At 40.2% G+C, this 22,810-nt stretch overlaps 2 protein-coding genes across 2 annotated transcripts in view; both read right to left on the bottom strand.

The window, feature by feature from the left end:
• Nucleotides 1-382: 382 nt before the first annotated feature.
• LOC131784855 (DNA polymerase epsilon subunit 2-like) lies at nt 383-2,215 on the bottom strand. The gene has a single exon (XM_059101685.2). The coding sequence runs from the start codon at nt 2,174-2,176 to the stop codon at nt 608-610; it is 1,569 nt and encodes a 522-aa protein (XP_058957668.2). The 5' UTR covers nt 2,177-2,215; the 3' UTR covers nt 383-607.
• A 575-nt stretch (nt 2,216-2,790) lies between these two features.
• Nucleotides 2,791-22,810, bottom strand: part of LOC131784814 (anaphase-promoting complex subunit 1) — a 34,567-nt gene continuing 14,547 nt past the window's right edge. The window contains exons 25-60 of the mRNA XM_059101645.2: nt 22,452-22,536; nt 21,750-21,807; nt 21,275-21,321; nt 20,697-20,819; nt 20,489-20,556; nt 20,095-20,148; nt 19,566-19,672; nt 18,656-18,733; nt 18,429-18,518; nt 18,116-18,227; nt 17,162-17,302; nt 16,220-16,269; nt 15,961-16,145; nt 15,552-15,643; nt 15,148-15,234; nt 14,828-14,875; nt 13,921-14,003; nt 13,582-13,660; nt 12,728-12,802; nt 12,141-12,214; nt 11,211-11,301; nt 10,797-10,850; nt 10,425-10,481; nt 9,924-10,060; nt 9,469-9,555; nt 8,615-8,732; nt 8,072-8,149; nt 7,656-7,723; nt 7,142-7,217; nt 6,755-6,802; nt 6,294-6,380; nt 5,592-5,687; nt 5,343-5,456; nt 4,768-4,843; nt 3,881-4,009; nt 2,791-3,184 (exon numbers count right to left, since the gene is read on the bottom strand). Coding sequence (XP_058957628.2) covers nt 3,093-3,184; nt 3,881-4,009; nt 4,768-4,843; nt 5,343-5,456; nt 5,592-5,687; nt 6,294-6,380; nt 6,755-6,802; nt 7,142-7,217; nt 7,656-7,723; nt 8,072-8,149; nt 8,615-8,732; nt 9,469-9,555; nt 9,924-10,060; nt 10,425-10,481; nt 10,797-10,850; nt 11,211-11,301; nt 12,141-12,214; nt 12,728-12,802; nt 13,582-13,660; nt 13,921-14,003; nt 14,828-14,875; nt 15,148-15,234; nt 15,552-15,643; nt 15,961-16,145; nt 16,220-16,269; nt 17,162-17,302; nt 18,116-18,227; nt 18,429-18,518; nt 18,656-18,733; nt 19,566-19,672; nt 20,095-20,148; nt 20,489-20,556; nt 20,697-20,819; nt 21,275-21,321; nt 21,750-21,807; nt 22,452-22,536 — 3,144 coding nt within the window. The 3' untranslated portion in view covers nt 2,791-3,092. The remainder of the gene's footprint in view (nt 3,185-3,880; nt 4,010-4,767; nt 4,844-5,342; nt 5,457-5,591; nt 5,688-6,293; nt 6,381-6,754; nt 6,803-7,141; nt 7,218-7,655; nt 7,724-8,071; nt 8,150-8,614; nt 8,733-9,468; nt 9,556-9,923; nt 10,061-10,424; nt 10,482-10,796; nt 10,851-11,210; nt 11,302-12,140; nt 12,215-12,727; nt 12,803-13,581; nt 13,661-13,920; nt 14,004-14,827; nt 14,876-15,147; nt 15,235-15,551; nt 15,644-15,960; nt 16,146-16,219; nt 16,270-17,161; nt 17,303-18,115; nt 18,228-18,428; nt 18,519-18,655; nt 18,734-19,565; nt 19,673-20,094; nt 20,149-20,488; nt 20,557-20,696; nt 20,820-21,274; nt 21,322-21,749; nt 21,808-22,451; nt 22,537-22,810) is intronic.

The following is a 22,810-nucleotide window of genomic DNA, read 5'->3' as shown; positions in this document are numbered from 1 at the left end:
CTGGAAAGATTTTTTCACTGCAAGACTTGCCTTGGCTTTCAATATTTAAATTACTGTCAATAGGAAAGTCAAAGTTTCTCAACTTGCTAAACTCAGCCTGATATACCTTTTATAAACCTTCTTTTCTTATTCCATATTGTAAGTTACAGACCAATTTTTTCCCTCTAATTTAAAGTTCAAGCACAAAGCTTGCATGCAAATGATGATGTTGATGTTCCTTAATTTGCAGCAGGGAACAACAAAACTAGGTCAGCAGGATATCTATCATATCTCAGGTTTCAAATAACAAGGGGAAGATTTTAATTCAAACAGACTTTAATTTAGCACACTATGCAGTGACATACAGCCCAATAAATTGACCAATCATGGTACACATACCAAATGAGAGATATAATAAGTAAATTTATTCCTTCACATCAGTTGCATCTGGATGGGGAACTTTCCCACTTGGTATTGAAACATAGAAGTACACCCAAAGTGAGACGGTTCCTATTTACAAAGTAATGTAACACTGTGTTCAATACAGTCTTTTTTCCAGTATTTGTGATCACTAATTCACTTTACACAACATTCCTTTGCTGAATTGTACTCTCACCTCAAACGAACATTAGTCACTGATCTTACAGTCCTCAATCTCCCTAGTTGAAGGCCAGTACACTTTAAAAGCAAACTCGTTCCTTGCAAAGGAGCTGGGATTTGTACTAACACATTCTAAACTAGAACAGGTGTATGGATCATACTTGTCGGCTAAAATCATCAGATCTGGAACAGGATACACCCTGAGAGAGTGATCCTGAGTCCAGTAAATTGGCCTGACATGGGGTGGGATAGGGCAAATGTGGGCCTGTGCCAAGATTGTCTTCGTTAACTGAACAGGGATGTCTTTCAAGTCTGATGACAGATTGATTGAGTTGCGGCACATTTTGTTTACAAGGTCTTCTCTGAAAACAATGATCTCCTGGGTACAGTACTGGATTCTGCAAGGGTTGGAAGTGAATACACTCATAGGGATTTTTTCAGTGATGGCTGACGTGAAAACCATAGGGATTGGGGGTCTTGGAAGAATGTTTCCAGGTCCTGGATCTTGTGGCCCAGGTATGAACACAAAACGGCTATTCTCTGTCAGTGGTGGAAACTCTGCCACCAACTTGGCAAAAGCCTGGAATGACGCTTTGAGAGTGTGATAGTGTTTAGGGCCGTATGGCTCAGAGGTGAAGTTTCCACACAGAATGAACATGGCTGGTGGCATGGTTGAATATCCTGAAAACAATGCTCGGAGCTTTTCCATAACCTTTGGCTGGTCCAGCCATACATCTGACAAGATCACAAACATTGCATTGTGGTTCTCTCTTTCTATGGCCTTAAGCTTTGCTGATGCTTTTAAACTGGTGGAGGAAGGGCCGCCGAAGAAATTAACATTACCAAAATGATTTCTGGTCACTTTTCCTGGCTCTGCTGGGGGAAAACCTAAGGCTTTGATGCGGAATACACCATCTTCGTAAGTTCCTTCAGCAAGCACGAAGCAATTCTCTGTGTACAGACCAGTGTGGAAATTGGCTTGACGCATATCGAGTTCCACAACACCAGAAGGATCTTCCAGATAATATTTGCCCTCTTTGATTTGTGTTAGCATTCCCAGCACAATTATCTGTCCCAGGTTTGCAGTACTCCCTAGCAGGAATTCTACGGGCTTGAGAGCAAACTTCTCCGCCACTTGACTCTGATTAGCTCCCTCTACAACCGGCGAGAATAATTCATGCCTCATGGTTCGTTGATGAAGTACTCTGTACCTCTCTCGGAACACCATGGATTTGGCGTTCGGGTTATGTGCGTGAAGAGAACTGACATCGTTATGCGGTAGAAACTTTTTTCTGTCAGGGTTAAACGAGAATATTGGCACGCTGAAAGCATCAATGAAGGTAAACGCGTGATCGCTGTCGTCTTCAGCGGTGTGACTACATTCTTGAACGGCCTGTTCGACTACATCACGGTCGACAAGTGAAGTAGTTAGTGGTTGTTTTTGGACTCCCTCCACAATTTTATCCAGCCAATCTTCTAACTCAACCTCAGTCAAGGAACCTAAAACCTCTGCGAGGAATTTAGATGCGTCTATTTTGAGTGAAAGGCCATGTAATTTGAACGTTGAGACTATTTTCCCTCTAATCGTAGCAGCCATGTTGGTTTGTTCGACAAAAAATGGCGCCAAAATTCTCTAGTGCCAATCTTTACGCAGTCAGTTTTGATGGCAGGTAAAGACTGGAGACACTAAAAGAACAACGAAGTCAGCGGAGATCATAGCTGCCAGAGCTCAGAGGGTATCCAACAGCTGAACAGGAGGCCTCAAATGAAAACCTATCTGGTCCAAAACGGGAAATGTCTATAGGACGAAGGATTCAACAAGAACGAGGATAAAACCCGTAAGTACTAAGTAATAAGAAGGAATAGAACGTAGTGTGATAGAGGAAAAGGCTTAGCAGAGGGGGTGTAAGGGGGCTGTGATGCATAGCGGAACGCCTAGCAACCAAATAAAGAGAGAAATATTGAAGACACAGGTTCGGGGAAAGGTAAAACGGTGCTTTCATCTTGTAAACAAAAATCCTCCTAAAAATTGCAGAGGCTCAGAGGTAAATGAACTTCTTTGTGTCTCATATGATCGATGGATGTTCAAGGCGAATGCCACTTCTCAATCCTACATTAATAATTATATGTCATTCGATCTTGAATTTCCGGACTTGTGCATTAAAAAAAAAGGAGAATTATAAACCGTGTACTTTTTCAAATAACGTTTTATTCTGTACATATTATTTTCTCAAATTGTTTGGAACAGGTGAAAGAAAGCATGAAAACGGACCGTGAAAGAAAGAAGGAAAACAGAAATGAAGAGAGCGCTGACTCTTCCTTCTTTTCTCTAGTTCTCAGCAACTCGAGAATACACTCGTCCCAGGCCCCAGTCCTTTACTTTTCTTAACCAACCGGGTTAGCTTAACTGAGCATTTCAACCGAAAGTTTACAACTTAAAAAGAGCATTTTCTTTGTTGTTCATACCACCGTCACGCAGTTGAATAGATTCTTTGCAAAAGCAAGGAAAGGAACTAGCTTTGGGCTTGCAGTCTCAGCATTGCAGTTAATGTCAGTGGCAGATCTTCTGAACCCTGCAGCATCTCTGCTAGACTGGGAACATTGCCTGTGGAAGCAAAACCGACAATATTCTAGTTCAGTAACGTGAAATGCAACCAAGCCTTTAAATGGCAGCGAGACTAGAAGTGACTTTACAATGATAGAGGAAAGGAACTCAAATAATAACAAAGGGATTTTTATTTGAAGTCATGATGTTTATATCAAGATGGAGTTAGCTTTAACCTCACTTCTATTCAACAGCTTGGCGTGGAAGCACACAGCAGTTAAAGTAAATTTTACATTGAAGCTAAATGAACTAAAGGGGTAGTTTAGCCCATCAAAACCGCTGAAACAGGAGGAAACGTAACCTCGTCTCAGAAAGATGCTGGGACGTACGGACAGTGCGTTATGCCGCGGAAAGTCTCCACACGCGCAGCCGCCTACTATCCAGTTATTGAGGAAAACGCAGAATTTTTTCTTTTTCCACCGCCCACTGGTTTACAATGGCGCTCCCACTACCTTTTTAGCGCTTAAAACTGGCTGATAACAATCAAAATTGTTCCACAACTGTGTTACCGTCCTCACTAAAGGAGAAATTTGAAACAATTACGGAACACTTTCAAACAACACAACTGCTTAAGGGGTTACTCACATCAAAACCAAACTTGGATTCAAGCTAGGCGAGAAAATTCATCGAAGGAGAAAAAATTCACGAAGAAACGAACTAGGGAGGTATACATGAAAAACGAATTACAAACGTCACCTTGCTGGAGTAAAGACGGTAAACTGCACGGCAACGGGACGTCGTGATATACAGCAAAACAACACACCGCTGGACAGAATTTTCGCTTTTGTTCCTCAGCACTATAACAGTCTTTTGCTAATATTGAATCTTTAAAACAAAAACAGCAATGTTTCAATTTACCTATATTTCCTTTTTTCACCCATTCCCCTCTAAAAATATCAAAATTAGAGCGCTTCTTCTTGTAGTGTCGTTCAGCCAAAACCAAGGTAATCAAAACGGTCAACAGAAGAAAGATAAATACCCTCCAACCTGTTTTAAGCGACACCGTATTAAGCGGTCACCCTGTGTTGGATAATCCCAAATTTGTTGCCCCTTAAACACTGTAATTTTACCCATTTAAACGGTCACATCTTTTGAGCAGGCGTGGTCACCTTTGAGTGAGTCCCAACGGCACGTTATTATTGTCTTCACCTGTATTGAACGGTCACGTAAAGCGAAACCATTCAAATAAAATTAAGAATAATATTTCAAGTAAAATTTAATCAATGTTCCTCTTCCGAAATCAATCTTAGCAGTATTTTTGAGCGACGTGTTTTTTTCTTTACATTAAGTAGCGTTTTTTATCTTTTTTAGCATTGCCCCTATTCTACGATACCTGTATTTAACGACCACCTTGCCTTTCCCCGTCGCTGACCGCTTAATACAGGTTTGACTGTATTACAAAGAACCAACGTTACTCAAAGACGTAGATTTATACACTTAAACGGCTTTGTGCGCCAAAAAATGTGAGTAATCACTACAAGACGATAGATTTTGGGTCTAATTTGACCTCGTTCAACAATCACTTGAGGTAAAATCTTTCTTTGTTCGCACTAAAAACTGGGTGAAGAGGAAACGTAACTTACTTTTATTCATAAGGCGGTCGATGGATTCTTCTAAAAGGAACTTATATTCTTCAATAAAGTCCCCACTAATTAGAGGCTAAAATTGGAGAAAAAAAAGACAGTTTTTGGCAACCCATTAACGGTTTTGGGCAAAAGGGTATCAACTCTGATTTCACCCACTTCTACACGCGATTCATGTAAATTCTATTCACAATATCAACTCATTTCCCAAGAAAAGGGTTATGAAAATACACACTCCCACCATTTAGCGAGAAATCTTGATACGAGAGCAAATTCTCTCAAATAATTTGCGAGCAAAGGTGAGGCAACAAGACGAGACAAGTATAAATCAAATCCTTGAAGTTGAATTGTTAATAACACATAGCACCATTCCTAAAATCGCACCAGGCGAAAACAGATTTCGTAATTTTACTAAATAGTAAATTGTGGAATAAAGTAAGAGTTCACTAGACTTCTAGAGTACCGACAACTATAAAATTAGTTTCTTGATTAATAGTGGACAATCTGCGATGACAATGGGACAGATGTAGATTACTTCTTGTTGAGAGTTCACTCCCTTGTTACACTGAGCATACCTTCCTGCGCATGCGCATAGACATTCTTGAGAACACTTTCTTGTAGAATGTTACGGCCAGCTTCATCTGCCAGACAGAGCCTGGGTCGGGTTCATACTCCAAATTATGAACAATCTACAATCGAAACACCCAACAATCACTCATTAACAACACAAACGATATTTAACCACGAGAAAAGAAAGCTAAGCTTAGATATTGAATTCCCCAGAAACCGTGAAGCATCCCGCCCCCTGTAGCGGTCTACAATACCTGCCACATGCGCAACAGTATCTGCAAAACTTCGGGTTTTTCCTCTGTAACAGTTTCCACTAGCGTCGATGCAATGAACGAACATAACCTCCTCTCCTGTAAAAGAGTAAATACATACGATAATCTTGAGTATATACACAACCAAAAGGCATAAAAAGAAGGTGACGTAGAGGAATTGAAAACCCTTCAAAACTGACGAAAGGCCTGCGAAAGTTGGTTCAATTACTTGCAGATTCAGTGAGCGTACACAACTCAATAAGGTGAAATGCTGGCTCTATGGGGAACGCTCTGAACACTTGGTAAACAGATCCGGGGTAGAAAAGGGGTGTCAAAAACTGTTGCCATAAGCGGCTGATGATGATGTAATAGGCGGCTGAGCCGTAAGGTGACGCACAAACACAAGAGCTTACTGGAAAGCAGTGGTGAGAGGTTTTTAGGGGCGGCGGTAAACCGTCTTAAACCTGCTTTTCTGGAAACCCCCAGGTAAAGCCTTGGTCATTCTTTAAGTTCCCTTCTTCGACAAAATATTTTGCTCACAGTGCTAATTAACCCAGGAGTAGAAACGGGTATCAGCAAACCAAAATTTAAGGACATCAAAACGAAAGACTGGCTATGGAGGGGGGGGGGGGGAGAGTTTTTTCAAACTTCTTAAAATGTGGCGTTGTTGATGGTTCTGTTGAAACTACAGAGTGCCTCGCTCACCCTTTCGTTTGAGGGATCTTTGTCACCAAACAACTCCACCAGCGCTATGAGATTCGGATCTGATGAAAAGCTTCGTACCACTTCTATCTAGCATATAAGAAGAAAAAAATCAAAACATAATTTCTTGTTTTGCAAATTTGAGTACCCAAGACGGAGGGTACAGTGCACATCACCATCAAATACGATGCCGTAATATAAAGATTTTTGAAGCCCAGTTCCATTAAAATATTAAAACACACCTTAGTTTAGCTGGATATTATCATGAAAAGCAATACAACAAGCGACTTAGTATGAACAATTCTAAAATGCCTTTTAAAATGGATAAGCTTTAAATTATACTCTTAAAATTTTAACGGGAAGGAGACCAAGTCGTAAATGCAAACGGGTCTCAGAAAAGTGGGAGCTACACAGCTTAACGTGTGAGCAATCAATAGTTTTGTTTCAACGAAGCGGTTTCTTACCTGGTCTGTTTGGGCAGAAAATGTCTTGGCAAGAATGTTTCGATAACCCTGGAGAGAGGACAGCAATGTTTCAGCAAAGTTAATTCTCCAGACACGTTTGCTGTTTATCATTAATTCTAGAGAATTCAAGACGCTTGCACAATAAAGCTTTCCACAAATTTTAAAATTCATCTGAAATTTTCAAGTCGATGAAGCTCAGATCATGTCAGATACGACATTGCTCATAGCTGAGACGCTTGTACGAATAGGACCATAAATATATCTCCAGTCGGGCTTTTTTTCAAATTTCAAATTACACCTGGCTGGATGAAACTTTGTAAGATAACGAAATACAGAATGCCTGTTGAGGACATACTTCAATTAAGAGTCATTTTATGCACTAAGTACCTGGGGATCGTCGGCATAAGATAAAAAACCCGTTCTTCTTTTAACAAATAAAGTTCCTTGACTGGCAGTTAGTAGACTGAAAAAAAAATTATAACAACTACAACAAACAGTTAAAAAACAGGAAACAGCAAAAATGAAAAAGAGAATTTGAACATCCACAGATTAGTACTTCGTCTACTTACTAAAACTATTGAAGCAAGGACGAGAGCAAACAACAAACTCTATTCCAACATCTTTTCAGTTGACTAAGGGACAAGTCCTTATTCATCACGGAAGGAGGAGGGGAGGGGGGTGGGGAGGGTATTGGGGGAGATCTACTGGTTCTCAGGGAGAACAGAAAGGGGATTAAGGGGGGAATGTGGAAAATTGGCTCTGGCCAATGGAAAGGGGATAAAAAGAATATTATAGCCTCATAGGGGGGATCAGGTAAATCGTGACACAACCAAATTCCTCCAACTCCTGTAAATGAATAATGAGAGAGCTTTTCACAGTTTTACTCTGAAAAAAGTCTTACCTAAAAGAGTCGTTGCTTTCCGTCAAATCGATTGTGATTGGCCAATAACGCAACCCCGAAACACATATCTAGAAAAAGAGGCAAAAACGTCAAATGAGTATAAAATTGTTGCGACTCTAACGGAGGAATAGTCTTAAAAAGTAACGTCAGTTTAACAAGGAAATAGAGTGGATTTTTTTTCTTTGCAAAGTTATTCCCAGTCAAAGATCTAAGCAAAGCCCAGTTTCGAAATCAAAGATACCCTGAAAGGTTCCCTTAAAATAACTGACGCTCCCCGAGAACGCTTCAAGTTCTTTTAGCTTTGACCTTGAAGACGTAAGAGAATGTACACGCCTTCTATAGGCTCAGTGTGACTTGTCAAGACTAGTAGCCTTAACAAACAAGTTGTGTGTTCAAGTGTGTGTTTGCCGGCCTACCTTTCTGATAAGCTGCAGTTCTGGTAGAATGCAAGGCGCGGTGAGTTTTAAAACTGTCTCTGGGTAAAACTGCGTTTCCTGAAAAAACGTTAAAATGGTGAGTTTAGGATCTCTGGGAATTTTAATATGAATAACATTGCGGAAGACATGAGAAGGACAAAATAAGAACTAAAAAACTGTGGATGGAAAAGCGTTGTCAAAATTAGATGCCATGTTATCCTGAGACACAGTATGATACAAACAGATTTTAGATACATTGAGGTTGTATTTCCTATACGAAAACCATGTGATTCCCCCAAAAATCCTACCACCCACCCCCTCCCTGGACGGTATATGACTGGTCCCTAACTATTCGAAAATATGTTTGATATCGAAGGTGACAGGAAGCAAAGGAAACTAGAATAGTCTGATATCGAGGCTGACAGGAAACGAAGGAAACAGGACAAGCCTGTCTATTCGTCCCCTTCGTTTTGATACACAAACCCTCGCCATTGCAGCTAAATTTTGATAGATCGAAGGTGGTTTATTAAGTAAAGGCCTCACCTTGAGCGTGACTTCAAGAGGAACATGACAGGCTTTGTTTGTGTCCACTTCACGAGGAACAAGGACTCGAGGCTCGGCTGCAAGTACATACAAATGTCTAAACGCCTGCAGGTGGTACCTACAAAAATCAGAACAGTTTTCGACCATTTAAGTTTGGTATTTCTGTGTGCTCCTTTCTAAGAACCAAGAGAAAAGATAATTAGTCTGGGAAGTAGATAAAGAGGTCATAAAACTAACTGCAACTTTACTCCTTCCTAGTGGCCAGTACCCTAATCGAGAGGTCTGGGTTTGGACTGACCTGGTCAGTGTGTTGTGTCCTTAGACAACCCAAGTTTATTAACACATAATATCTGTTATTGCATCAGCTTGAAAATGTTGGTCCACAGAATCCTCTAGCAGCTAGATCCTACCCTTCATACAGTGGCCTTCCCACAGTTGGATATAATGCTACAGTGCCTCCTGCAGGGTAGGGTGGAGCGTCACACCCTACTCCCCCTACGTGTTTCAATTCCTCTGTTGTTCAAGGAATAGCACCACACGAGATGTCTTTCAAAAATGTTAACTTACTGAAGGTCGAGAGGTGCGGATTTGAGCTCTGACCAGGGTATTTTGGTGTGTTCTTGGGCCATAAACTTGCTATCGCGATGCCTCTCTTAGGATCATAACTGGGTACCGACAAAACTGTCAAAGAAGAGGCTGACGAAATGAGTCCATCTCAGGAGGACTGGCCACACCCCTGACCACTTTATGATACAAAAAGCTAAAATAAACTACAGCGATGCAGGTGATAAGGCTCCTCAGCATAAATCTAGTCTCTCTAGCACTTACCAGTGCTTATAGTATTTTTAACTTACCGGTTATCAGTGCTTGAGATTGGAAATCTAGGATAGAAGGCGCATATCAACGCAGCAATGGAAGGTCCGTCGGTACTCAGAGTGAACCTGTATAACAATAATGAATGAACCTTACGGCGCTTTTTTAACTGAGTGTCAAAAAAAACCAAAGTACACAATGGCCGATCAGAACAAAGATAGACAATACAACAAGGCAATGAGAGCGTAAATTGAACTCTTTTCACCAGCATGAAGCTTGAGGAAACGCCAACTATCAAATCACAGCTGGATTTAGTTTTGCATCAGACAGATTGAGGAGGTGGCGCGAGTTTTCTGGACCAATCAGTAGTAGCGAAGTGAAATGTACAATCTCGAGTTTCTTTCAACACTAAATTGACAATTCTTCAGTTTTGCAATTACGTTGCGGAAAAGTTCTTGAGGTAAACTGAATAATAAGTAAGTAATTCAGTTGATACCTTCCTGCACCCAAGAACAAAAGGCCGATTGCCATATGAACCGCCATGTGACTCCCATACGGAACATCTGGGGAATGCCTTTTACGCAGCTGTCGAGCGATCCTAAGCACATCGAGATTACCAGTTCCCGCCATCACCTGCGAGCCGAGAGAAAATTTTGGACCAAAATAAGAAAATGCTATTTGACGAAGGGCTAGAATCAACCTTCAGTGGTCAATTCACATCATCAACTCGGTTAGTACAACTAAATTTTTCTGTTATACCCCACCGACGCAGCACCACAATTTCTTTTAAAACCTACACCCCTGACTTACTTAGCGTTCGAGTGTTTTTATACCAGAATACCCCAAGAATTTGGGGCACGCAGCTAGTGAATGTTGACACACTGAACTCAGGATTGAAGGGTCCAGGTTCGAGCCCCGACCAAAGCCTGGATGCATATTTCCGAAGTCTACCGAGACGATCACATGGCTGTTTCTATGCAACTTTTACAAAACTTACCATAGCCAGCGATAAGAGGATTGTGTTGAGGCACGTTTCAACTGTAGGCTTCCCAGCCTAAAAGTACAAATCACACGGTAGTAATTTTAACAATTATCAAAACAAATTTAATTCAGTAAGGCTGTAGAAGGAATCCTCTCAAGACTCCCAAGACATAGGCCACGTAAAGTTCGACTAAATTGAAAGGGAGACACAGAGACCCTGCACTTATGCCAACTGGGATTTCTTCGCGTTACTGGTGGAGGGCTGTGTCACGTCTTTCCATGACAAGTTCCTGGCGGCAGGGAGTTAAATTTTTACCGTTTCCCATTTTAAGAGAATTAACATTACAACAGTTGTTATATTGATCTTGGAATTGGGAATGATAAGCACCTGTTCCACTGCACTGTTGCTCAACAAATCTTTACAGTATTTAGTGTAATGCATCTGAAAAATAAACCATAACACAAAACTTGAAAATAATCTGCAACTGAGCTTTATCGAGATATGTCTCATCGTTTTAGACCACATAAATAACTTGATCGTGTATAAGCGTTTGGCATGAAAGGAAACATGATGGCTTTGAGAGATAAAGTGAATGAAGATCTACTGGGCAAGGGCTGTTTGTCAGTTTCCATGATGACCTCCTTATTAAAAAGGAGATTGCTGCCCTCCTCTCGCAACATTTACGGACCCTTCCGTCCAAAACTGTTGCACAAAAGAACAAAACTTGACAGATCCTGGTAGATGTAGTCAAATAACATCATCGTGCAAATGGCCGATGGTAAGTTCCTTTCCTACACATACCAAAGAGTTGAAGGCTTCCTGATTAGCGGAACCAGCAAATCTTAATCCCATGGCCATGCAGCAACCGGCAATGATATTGATCTTCGCCTGACTAGATGAAACGAAAAAAACGAAAGCGTTTTTATTTTTACGAAACACGCCGCATAATTCGTCAGAGTAATTGGCCTGGCTCAGTAGAAAAGGTATATCGTGTGGTGTGATCTTCCTTAAAAAACACCGTTCCTGACAGTGATTGACATTTCATTTCGATAGAGCGATTTTCGATTCAATGTCGTAAAACCAAAACCAAAGTAATCATAACGTCCAATCAGGAGAGAGGAAAGTAAAACTAAACTATCTAAAGCGCGGGAAAACGCGGGTGACCGAGCCGTGATTTAGGTTTGCATCTGATTTGTCGCGAGAGTGGCGCGAGATTTCTTGACAAATCACAGAGCGAAGTAAGTCAAAATCAATGCAGTCTCGGATTACCATCGATGTCATTATCAGAGTCTAGAGGAGTTCAGATGTCACTATCGGAGTCTAAGGAGTCGAATGTTGTAAGTCGCTCAAAGGACGACTCAAAGGACAAAAAATACCACCACCTTGGCTCAAAAGACAATGTACGAGGTCAGCATCCGTCGGTTATCGAAAAAAGAGTAGTTGACGTTATTGTGAATTTTTCTTGCGACTTGTGCGTAGTATCACAACCTAACTGGGCAAGAACTTTTAAAGTGGACTGCATCTTAAGGAATATTGCAGCAGTTAATGAAAGATTTAAGAATAAAGATTACAGCACAAAATACATCTGGATTTAAAGCTAGAGCATTTTTCATGGTGGACCGTGCTATTCGCTTAAGTCATAAACTTTAGCAACTCAAGTCTCACAAATATCTCGCTAGAGGAAAAAAATCTCGCGAAAACACAGTACAGTAATAAGTAAGAGATAATTACCTCAGACTTTCCATGTCGATGTCTGAGTTCGCTGCTTCACTTTCAGCCGAAGTGGTATCGCACTGATGAACAATCTAGCAAAAATCAATAAATAAATATACCTCATGAGCTAAAATAGCAAATTATGTGACCTGAGACCAGGTTCAAACGGCGAACTCTACATGTGCAAACGATCTACCTATTTGGGTCCACCTAAATGATTACTTCGGCAGCTGATGCAAATGTTAGACTATTTCACATGTCAAACCACGAGATTATAATCTTTTGCTCAAACTTAATTTGCGGCAAGATCAGAACGATATTTTCCAGCAGCATACCTTGTGGGAAGAATACGTACGAAGAATACGAATATAAATCGTTAGCAAACAATTTCTTCGCTGTGATAAAAATTTGAACAGTTTTTGAAGTGTCCACCAGTCTTGCTCTCTTCTCATTCTTAATTCAATTAATGCCTTTCAGCTTCTGTTCTAGTTCTTGCATCCGTACATAAATTCGAGAAAGAAACATGGGTATATGCTCTTTATACAAGCTGTCATGACGTTTAAACCTCTGTACCGTGAGACCTGCCGAAGTGATCCCAAACCTACCGCAGGAATGTGGCTTTCCACCCAGTTTGTAGAGGGATGAATGCTATCCCACATGATCAGACCTCGACTAAGAAGCTGAAGAATTAATAAATATTGTTACCACAAGAAAGAAACCACAAAGACCACTGACAAGATTTCAAAATTGTTATAAGCGTCAATGGTGAAATAAGAAGATAAAACTCTTTTTCTGTCTGTAACTGAGAGAGCATTAACCTTGGGGATTTAATTTCCTTCCTTTTCCCATTACAAAGCTATTTTCTTTCATTTTCGTATTCGGCGAATCGAGGAAGTAACTGATCCTTTGTCGAGCATTTTGCGCAAGAGTTCTATTTGTTCTTCACCAAAACATTCCAGGAACCTCTAAAACACACTACTTCCGGGAGACAATATAGCTTGAGTCTGAAAATAACTTAAGAGATTACCTTTATAATAAGGTATATGCGAAGTGTCAGTCTCTTGGCTTTATCATCTCGTAGTATAACTTAAAGCAACTCCTAATAAATCTGAACCTAGCTTCCTCATCATCATAACAATCGTCGGTAGACAAAGCTTAAGGATTTAACACATCGAAACATTCTCCATAGAAATGCTAACGATCACAGCAACAGTGATCCCAGCGATCACTAGGAAATCAAGCTTTAGGGTTTTCAGACTTTACAACTGTGTTGGCGAGCTTAGTGGTGAAAGGTACAATGCAGTTGGCCGTGCGTGCTAAAGATAGCACCTTGAGCGTAAGGTCGCACGGTCGAACACTATCAAATTTTAGCGGATTGATGGGTTACTAACATTTTTTATATGTATAGGGATTCGCCGCGCGCGCTTCATACACAGCGAGCTCTGCTATTACACCTTACCCGGAGCAAGAGGAAATCTGGACGAATAAAATCCAACAGGACCTGAGTGTCGGGAGCGTCAAACCATGCTGCGACAGATCTAAGAGAGAAGTGTCTCTCATTAATCGAGATATGAAATCTTGTTACGATATTTGTACATCTTGGAGTTAAAATACTGACAAAACAAGTTAATCCCCAGCTGACCATAGCGATTAAAATTCAGTTCTAGGACAAATTGGCGACCAGCTGGTCGAAACTTTTGGAACTTTTTTTCTAGATTTAACACCAAATTCTTAGCACTAATTGATAAAAAATATACGGTATTCTTTTCAGAGAAATAGCTTTTAGATAGTAACTTACGTGTTTTTCGTCTTCATAAACATTAGTCCTAGAGCAAGAGTAGCACCAGGTCCCGTCACATTGATATTCACGCTATCACCTTCCTACGTGACAAGAAACTAAAAAAACTTACTTCAAAGACAACAGAACGTTTTTCTTATGAGTATCCTGAAACTGAAACCAAAACCAAAACCAAAACCAAAACCAAAACCAAAACCAAAACCAAAACCAAAACCAAAACCAAAACCAAAACCAAAACCAAAACCAAAACCAAAACCAAAACCAAAACCAAAACCAAAACCAAAACCAAAACCAAAACCAAAACCAAAACCAAAACCAAAACCAAAACCAAAACCAAAACCAAAACCAAAACCAAAACCAAAACCAAAACCAAAACCAAAACCAAAACCAAAACCAAAACCAAACCAAAACCAAAACCAAAACCAAAACCAAAACCAAAACCAAAACCAAAACCAAAACCAAAACCAAAACCAAAACCAAAACCAAAACCTAAGAAAAAACCAAAACCAAAACCAAAACCAAAACCAAAACCAAAACCAAAACCAAAACCAAACCAAAACCAAAACCAAAACCAAAACCAAAACCAAAACCAAAACCAAAACCAAAACCAAAACCAAAACCAAAACCAAAACCAAAACCAAAACCAAAACCAAAACCAAAACCAAAACCAAAACCAAAACCAAAACCAAAACCAAACTAATTGCAGCGGTCACTCAGGACGAAGAAAAATATTACAAAGAGTTAGAAATGTGAGGTTTTAAACGAGGGCTTATCAGAGAAGGAAGCTCCTATAGCAGCGTTCACGATAGATACAAATTCCTCCGCTAGGGCTGAAAAATTTTGCCCTGCCTTTTACCTAATTCATGATATCTTTGCAAAAAGAAAACATTGAATTATGTGCAATCACCTTGATTTGATAGCTTGGAGACTTGAACTTCTCTTTTTGCGTTCCAGTCTTCAGAAAAAAAAGAAGTTGAAGTGAATATCTGCGTTTAATAGATGTAAAAAACAAACAACAAACAAACCCAATGACAACTACAAAAAGAGATACAACTTTCTTAAAAAAAAAGTAAAACAGGAAAGGTACACTGAAATCTTGAATACATAACAAGAGGTTGTTAACTTTTCATAAATTAATATGTTAAAAAAAAAAAGGAAGCTAAATTCATAATAAAATCAGTCTAACCCATTTATTTACAACAATAGGTATCATTTTACTAAGCTGACCTGAGGTTTGGTTTGTCCACCGACCATGTAGTGATACAACTGGTCGGCGATCTTAAGGTCCACCACACTGGCTGCTTCGTTCCCGTGCTGAAGACACATACAAACATTTCAAAAGTTTAGAAATATGTGCACTTTCGTCTCATCACGAGTGTAGGACGAAGAAACAATTTTGAGCCCCTGTAAGGCATCGTACCTTACACCTTCTGATTTGGTCTTATCGACTGAGTTGATAATGTAAATTTGCCTTAAAGAGTTTCTAAAGCTACCAACCCAGTTGATAAAACCAAATTATCCTAAATAACAAGTGGATTGGGCATAAGTTCAAACCATCAACCAGAAAAATGCTTTACACAACTACGTCCTCATGTCACATAACCTAACTGAATAGAAAGCAGATGAAATACCTCCAACATGACAAGTCCCAGAGCCAGACCAGCAGCAAGAGAATAAGATTCTCTATTCACAGCATTTTCCATTTCAGGACCGGGTGGTCTACCTTTAGAGCGAGATTTTGTTAGAAGCAAATCAAAAATTGACTAAAGTAAAATATGTTATATACTTATTGACTGAGTGAGAGGACCGAACAGGATAACATTTGGCTTTGGGTCATGACGCGCGGACCGAGCACAGCATGATACGTGCGTCATGACTGAGAGCCAAATTTTTTTCCCATTCGACCCGACCTGACTAAGTCAACACGCATTTCATCATATGAACGTCGCCCTCATTCATCTAAGGAGCAGACTACACCATTAACAGGTTGTAAAGTGAGTAAAGGAATTGAGAAATGACTAAAATCCATCAGTTCATCACCTATCTCAGAGAGAAGCACCTCTGCCATTCGCCTCTGTGCAGTGCCTTGGTATAACAGACCCACTCCTAATATGGCGGCTACCTGTGCTGAATGATGCAGATCAAGTTCTGCTGACGTTGGAGGCAGAAGGGCGTCGATATGAATGCTCAGCATTTTAGTAATGGTCACGTCCATTGTTCCTCGCCTACAGGCCAGATACAACATTCATTAAACTACGCAAAGGTTTCGAAATAATTTGCAGTAGGATAGACTACTTACTTAGCAGCTGCCGTGCCAAGCAAAAGCGCGACGGTTGTAAGTTCGTGTCCCTAGTGGAGAAAAGAAAGTACACATTAAATAAACAAACCAGCAACAAATTCTTCTATTACAGTAAATGGTTTGAATGAAGCCGTATAGTGTCATCGTCCAGATTAGGGCAGTCTTGGGAATAATTTCTAGCCAGGTAGGGTAGTAAGTAACTTGCACATTTGATTGGCAGACGACCTTGCGCATGATCTGGTGACGACGTCTATTCGATGATGATATCTCGTTGTTCAGCATCATGTTATATTTGTAATTCTATTTGGAAAGATGCGTATGAATTTGGAGTTTCCCCTTTAGATCCTTGCTCATTAAACAAATTTGGCGCGCGTTGAGGTCTGTCATTTCGGTGGCATTTGAAATTTCAGTCAAAAGTTGCGATTTAAAGATACTGAAGCCTACCAGGAGTGGATGAGAATGAACTACGTGACATTCTGCGAAATTTTGACCGCCACTTTAGTCATTTTACCATATGCCATTTCGGTTTGAGCCCATTTTTGGCAAAACTGCTGACCGAAAAATTATTACTCACTATCATCCGCTCGTTCAAACGGCAATAACTATCATCAAGTATTATGTCAAAATTGAACATGTCCAAACCACATGATAGTTGATGATAGTCGATGATAGTCAAACTATCACCAACTATCATAACCGTTTGGACGGGGCTTTAGAGTCTGTCTGCGCTAATCTGCGCTCCATTCTCGACATTCATAAAACAGAGGGCTTAAAACGAACATTCTGTCTAGCAATCGCAGTTCCTGCATTTGTCGCAGGACAGCGATTTGTGTCTTTACCTGTTGTGCCTTACCAGGTCTTACCTTTCACAAGCAGTCCAGTAGGTTTATTGTGTGTGACATGAAGTGATGTTGTTACTTACAGTATCTTATAAGTTCTCACCTTACACAAATAGTCATGTAGGTTCATGTGAGACAAATTTTTAAGGTGGCCATTGAGTCCAAGAGCCATAAGGAAACCAGCATGTTCTTCTGATTGTTGATTGGTTTTAGGTTTGTTGTAAACGATCCAGGTACTGTCGATCTGTTAAAGCATATAAAGAATCAAAAGGACTTGAACAAATTTCCTTCATCAAGACTTTGGAATGTGGTTGGATTGGACACCTGTATATCACGGAAGAAGTGATGGCAACAGATACTTATACGAAACTTTTCTGAGGGAATTCAGTAACGACGATTCAAGAAATTGTAATAAATCATGATAGCAAATCTATTCTCCCCGTAACCCGTTTGAATCAAGCCTCCTCTTGGCTGTAATAGGTCCAATAAGAGTAAGATCGACGCGAAAGATATGCAAGAATCAGAATTTCCGACTCTCATTCCACGATCTTGTTAACTCGTAAGACACTGACGCCTTCATAATACCAGATCTACGTCGCTATTTTGTATTTTTGAGAAAGAGATTTCATTTTACAAATCCAAATGCATCCTCTTCCTGAGGATGTAAAAGTGCACTAACAAACTGTGACGCGGTCAAATATCCCCAAGCACGAGACGCAGTACTGCCTTTAACCATTAGTACCCTAACATCAGTATCCAAATTCTCCATACTCTTCTCTATACATTTTATTTGAGACTAACAAGGAGAATTCAGTTAACAATCAAAAGCTTCTTAGGTTGCTGATCATTTCCTTGTTATCACGATCTCAATGACTGATTAAGCAGTAGCGCTGTAAGGAGAAATTACATGCTGGTTTCTTTTAGGGTTAGCTATATGCTAAGAGGTCAGGCTTAATTCTGGAAGAATGAACCAGTTACGTATCACCTGCTCTTCCAATTGGCACACTGATCCGTCCTGTTCGAACTAAATAAAGACAACTACTGTCGGTCTTCACACCTGTGATATTCCTTGCGCAATCCTGAGTCCCGTAGCTACTCCGTTATGGAATAGCGGCCACATCTTCATGTCTGATGGAGTTTCCACGTGTTCCAAACCAACCGTGGTATTCCTAGAATTTATAATGATAATTGAACTGAGTGGAGTGCAATTTGGTCTTTGGTAACCCTAAGCAATTGCTGAAATCATTCGCCTGATTTCAAAACCGAACGAGTGCATAGCGTGAGTTTGATTTGAAATCACAACTGTGATTTTAGACTGAAATTACACGACACGAAGTGCAGTTATCACTAACTAATACAAGACAGCTCACCTAGGCGGGGCCCGTCCTGTCAAATCCAGTGGTGGAATTGGAATAGTTTCGGTCAGTACTGGTCGAGAGGTGGCCATTGTAAACATCCCTCTTCAAAAGAAAACAGATTTCATGTGAACACAACGATCCTACGGCGATACCTCCGAATTCTAACGCACTTTTTTCACAAATAACTCAACGTAGGTCACAGATAAGACAAAATACGAAGAGCAAAAATTTGTCCACACCTTCCGACAGGTAACGCCATGGTTCTCTTGCACATCAAAAGTAAACGATTTTCTTGCTCCTGAATAAAATCATGGTCACTGAAAATGAAATTGAATCGTGCCACTATTAGTGTATTTGACTGAGGCTGTGGTCTCTTACCCAGTCCTAAGATAAGTGCCATGTTTAGCGATCTATTTTGCGTTCAGCTCTTCATAGTTAAAACAAAATTAAGCGGAAAAAAACCAGGAAATCTGGCACATCCAACATAAAAAGACCTCCACACGAGATGAAATTGAAACCTGGCGACACGACACGGTAATATGTTGTGATAACAGTGCGACATGGAGCCGGGATTCTTGAGAGAATCTTTTGCCCTGATAGTCTCTGGAATAAGAAGCAATTTGAATTTGAGCGTACGATTGCAGAGACCAAATAAGACATAATGCCTTGTTTAAGAAGAAATACGAATGAAGCAGTTGGTCGTGAAGATTAATGCCCAGTAGCCTGCGGGGAAGGCACTCCGCGAGAACGACAGTAAAACACGCGCGAGAGATCAAACACCCGGGAAAAATCTCTCTCTGAACTTTGCGCGCCTGACTTCTCTCTCGCACGTATCAGTTGAATCACTCGCATCAGGTTAAATAGAGGGTCTGCTGCGAGGGCTAAATTACCAAGAGAGTCTACTCCGTCAAAGATAAATAGCAGAACGAAATTAGCAGACCCACACCGGACAGAGGAAAACGGCTTTTCAACTCTATATTACACATACAAAAGTCATATTGGACAGGCAAGTGTGGAACTGGCACACAGCACTCATAGTGTCGCGACTGTGACATCTGAAAATGACACAAGGCAGCCAGAGTGATACATGAAAGTTTAATATGACATTGAAAATCGAGAGTTATGTTGATATGTGACAATCATACATACCTGACATCAGGCTTCTGTAGAACATTCACTGTGACAGGTTTGGAAGACTGGAGCAGTCTTTTCATCTCCTGGACTCTCAAGTCTTTACCAAAGCGCAAGCGGAGTATCTGAAAAACAAGGCCAGTCGAATTCAAATATAGGAAACATTATGTAAGTCTGTACTGGAGCCACGTGACTCACCCAGCCGGAGTTTATCCCAGTTACTGCAGCATGAAGCGACTAGAAGTATAACCACTCCTCCCCCCTCTACATGGAATGCTGGTCCATCGCAAGGTAACCCCCCTGCATTTCGTCCGCTTTCCCAGACAGTAAGCCCGTACCCATTCATACTCCTGGGTAGAGAGAGGCACTGTGAGAATGAAGTCTTTTGCCCAAGAACACAACACAGCAACTCGGCTTTGTCTCAACTGGAACCAGGTAGTTTTGACACGGAGTTCAGCGCGTTAATCGCTGGGCCAGCGCGTCTTCGCACATGATGCACGTGAAACATAAAAATACCAGAGATTATAGCTAAACATAACATCCTCACCTCGTCATCTATATTAAATCCGTCATCTATTTCTCCATCTTTCAGTGTTGCTTTCTACATGACAAAAAGACATAAATTTACTGTAGCACTTAAGTATGACACTATCTCTCTTTTAAAGCGAGGAATTTGCAAGAAAAAGTAACTTGCTGACAAAATTAACTCAAAGAAGCTGCGTCAAAGAATTTTAAGGAAATTGTTGCATGAGGAACTTTCAATATTACCTTCTGATTAACGGAAACTACAGAAAATTAGCATGATAGACAGAGGAACACCAAAGAGGCAACAACAAGCCAAAAAGAAAAATACAAATTCAGTTAAAATTGCGACTTAAAGCTCAATGACTATGGAAAAATCGAAAGTTACTGCAGCAATTGGTCTAAAAGTGTCCAGATACCTTCAGAGGGATGTAAGTATTTAGTTTTTTTGCATCTGTCATTAGCATGGAGGCAAGATCTTCACGGCCTAAAGTAGGAAAAAATAATTAATGAAATCTTCACTAGCTGAATAACACGTAATAACTTTCATTCCCCACCCCTAAAAACGAATTTAAGGCCGTGACTCTATCCCCCACATAGAAAGCACCACTTGACACAATTATTTACCAATGAGCTGGTAAGCACCAGCTGGAAGAGTTAGAGGTGGGTCGTCTGCGGACTGGTGGAGAGCTTCTCTGATTGGCAGAGCGACTCCAAACGGCAAACAGTCGATGTCTTTACGAGTCAAACCTGACAGTAGATGGAAGAATATGGAAGTAACACATCAAACCACAATATGGTAAAGGCGGATAAAAGATTCTATAGAATACAGTGGTTACCTTATCCACAAAGCAACACCATGATAAAAAGTGAAATCCGTACTCGCGCCAATTGGCTCACTCAGACGGAGCTTACCTTCCTTAGCATGAAGTAAATTGGAGTATTACTACTACCCCTTAGTGGGATTCTGGTCCATCACAGTCTAAACCCCCTCCCCCCTCCAGCATTCAGGCTTCCCTAACAATTTGCCATTTGTTTCGGCCAGATCTCGAACCCAGACCTCTTCACCCGCACGTCACCGCGTCTTGCACATGGTAACGGAAGATGATAGAAATGTAACAAAAACAGTGGTTACCTTACCCATCAAAATAAACTATAGTAAAAGACCATAAAATAATTCTCAAAATTAGGGATGGTTTCCTTACCACTGCTCGCGAGGAATGCGACCACTTTATCAGCATCAGAATCAAAACTAAAAAATAAAGGTTCTCATAACTAACTCTCCCTTTTGGTTGTTTTACGTTTCTTTCTTCTGAAGCTAAGAGAATTTGGTGTTTCATCAAAATAAAACCCTGCAATGATGATATGGTCTACTTTCAACACCTGTTTATTAGATAATGTTCTACCAATATACGAAGTTAATGATAATAATTACAATTACAGTAATAATAATGATAATGATAATAATGATGATAATAATATATTAATATTTATATTAATAATAAAAGGAATAATGCAGTGGACATTTCATAAGCTGACTCTTCTTCTCCTTCAATTACTTCCTAAAGTTAGGGTTTTAAAAAACAAAACCCAAGAAAAGTTACTCGTCAATCTTACTGCACCTTTGCACGTGCAATATAATTCTGCCTGTAATAAGCAAAGATCGCATTTTAATCTTACCACCTAAGCTTCTCCTGTGTGGTTACAAATGATTCCTTGAAAGTGGCAATCACCTCTTCTACAGGAAGGAAGGTCAAAAGTTGTAAATTTTAACATCCTTATCTAGCCGAGTAGATGGTCAATTAATGGGCGATGAAATTTTGTCAAAGCCTACACTTTTAAAGTTATCCTTTCAAAAGTAAAGATCAAGGCCCATTTGCGTACATGATCCCAAACGCATCGACACAACAACCTGTGTTGCCATGGTTGCAAACAATATAGGGCGCGCGGAGACTGGAATCGTAGCGGGAAATTTTATGGGAGTATTACATAGTGTAGTAACCAACCACAAATTCAACCAAATCTTTTTGTGAAGAATGAACAATACAACGAATTTTCGCCACGAAAATTCGCCGCATAGAACGAATTTTCGCTCGAAATTTCGAGTCGCATTTACGCCATCAAGGAATTTGTCGCCGAAAGTTCGAGCCGTTCAAAACAATACATGCCTCGAAAATTCGCGGAAATGTCGTCGAAGTTTCGTTTCGGTCAAGAATTCGTCGAAAAGCCAGGAATTTCGCCGAATTTCGTCGACAGGTGTTTGCATTCCTTTTTCGTGATGCGCGTTCTACCGGATAGAGATTTATCGATTGCATAGCGTTCTTCTCGCCGTTAAAACAAATATTTTAGTTATGCTACAATAACGAGATTGTAACGAGATACCTGAATAGCTGATACATTTGAACAATTTGTCTGCATCATCTTCAAGGTTGTTTTTGTCTTCTATGTTGTTGAAAAGTGAGTACAGCTTTGACATAAATAAAGCAAAACAAATAACAACATTAGGGGGCAAAAAAAACTGCGCAACAAAATTATATGAAATGAATACAGTATACGGTAGAAAGTTAGATGAAAGTAAAGCTTGAGATTAAATCAAGCTTGAATTGGATATAGCCTAAGATCTTCCTGTGGTAACAGTGCAGTGGGTGCATTGCTAAAGATAAATGAGTTATTGTATCCTGTTCGAAGTTATGTAAGCTTTTATCAGGTAGCTATGATGACCATTCGTCCACTAAAGAAGA

The sequence above is a fragment of the Pocillopora verrucosa genome, chromosome 7, assembly GCF_036669915.1.
Source record: "Pocillopora verrucosa isolate sample1 chromosome 7, ASM3666991v2, whole genome shotgun sequence".
Lineage (NCBI taxonomy): Eukaryota > Metazoa > Cnidaria > Anthozoa > Scleractinia > Pocilloporidae > Pocillopora > Pocillopora verrucosa.
Note: the sequence above shows the minus strand (reverse complement) of the source record. Positions and strands in the feature narration are given on the sequence as shown.

Excerpts from the sequence above, each read along its gene's own strand:
- LOC131784855 (XM_059101685.2), bottom strand. The coding sequence starts at position 2,176 with ATGGCTGCTACGATTAGAGGGAAAATAGTCTCAACGTTCAAATTACAT.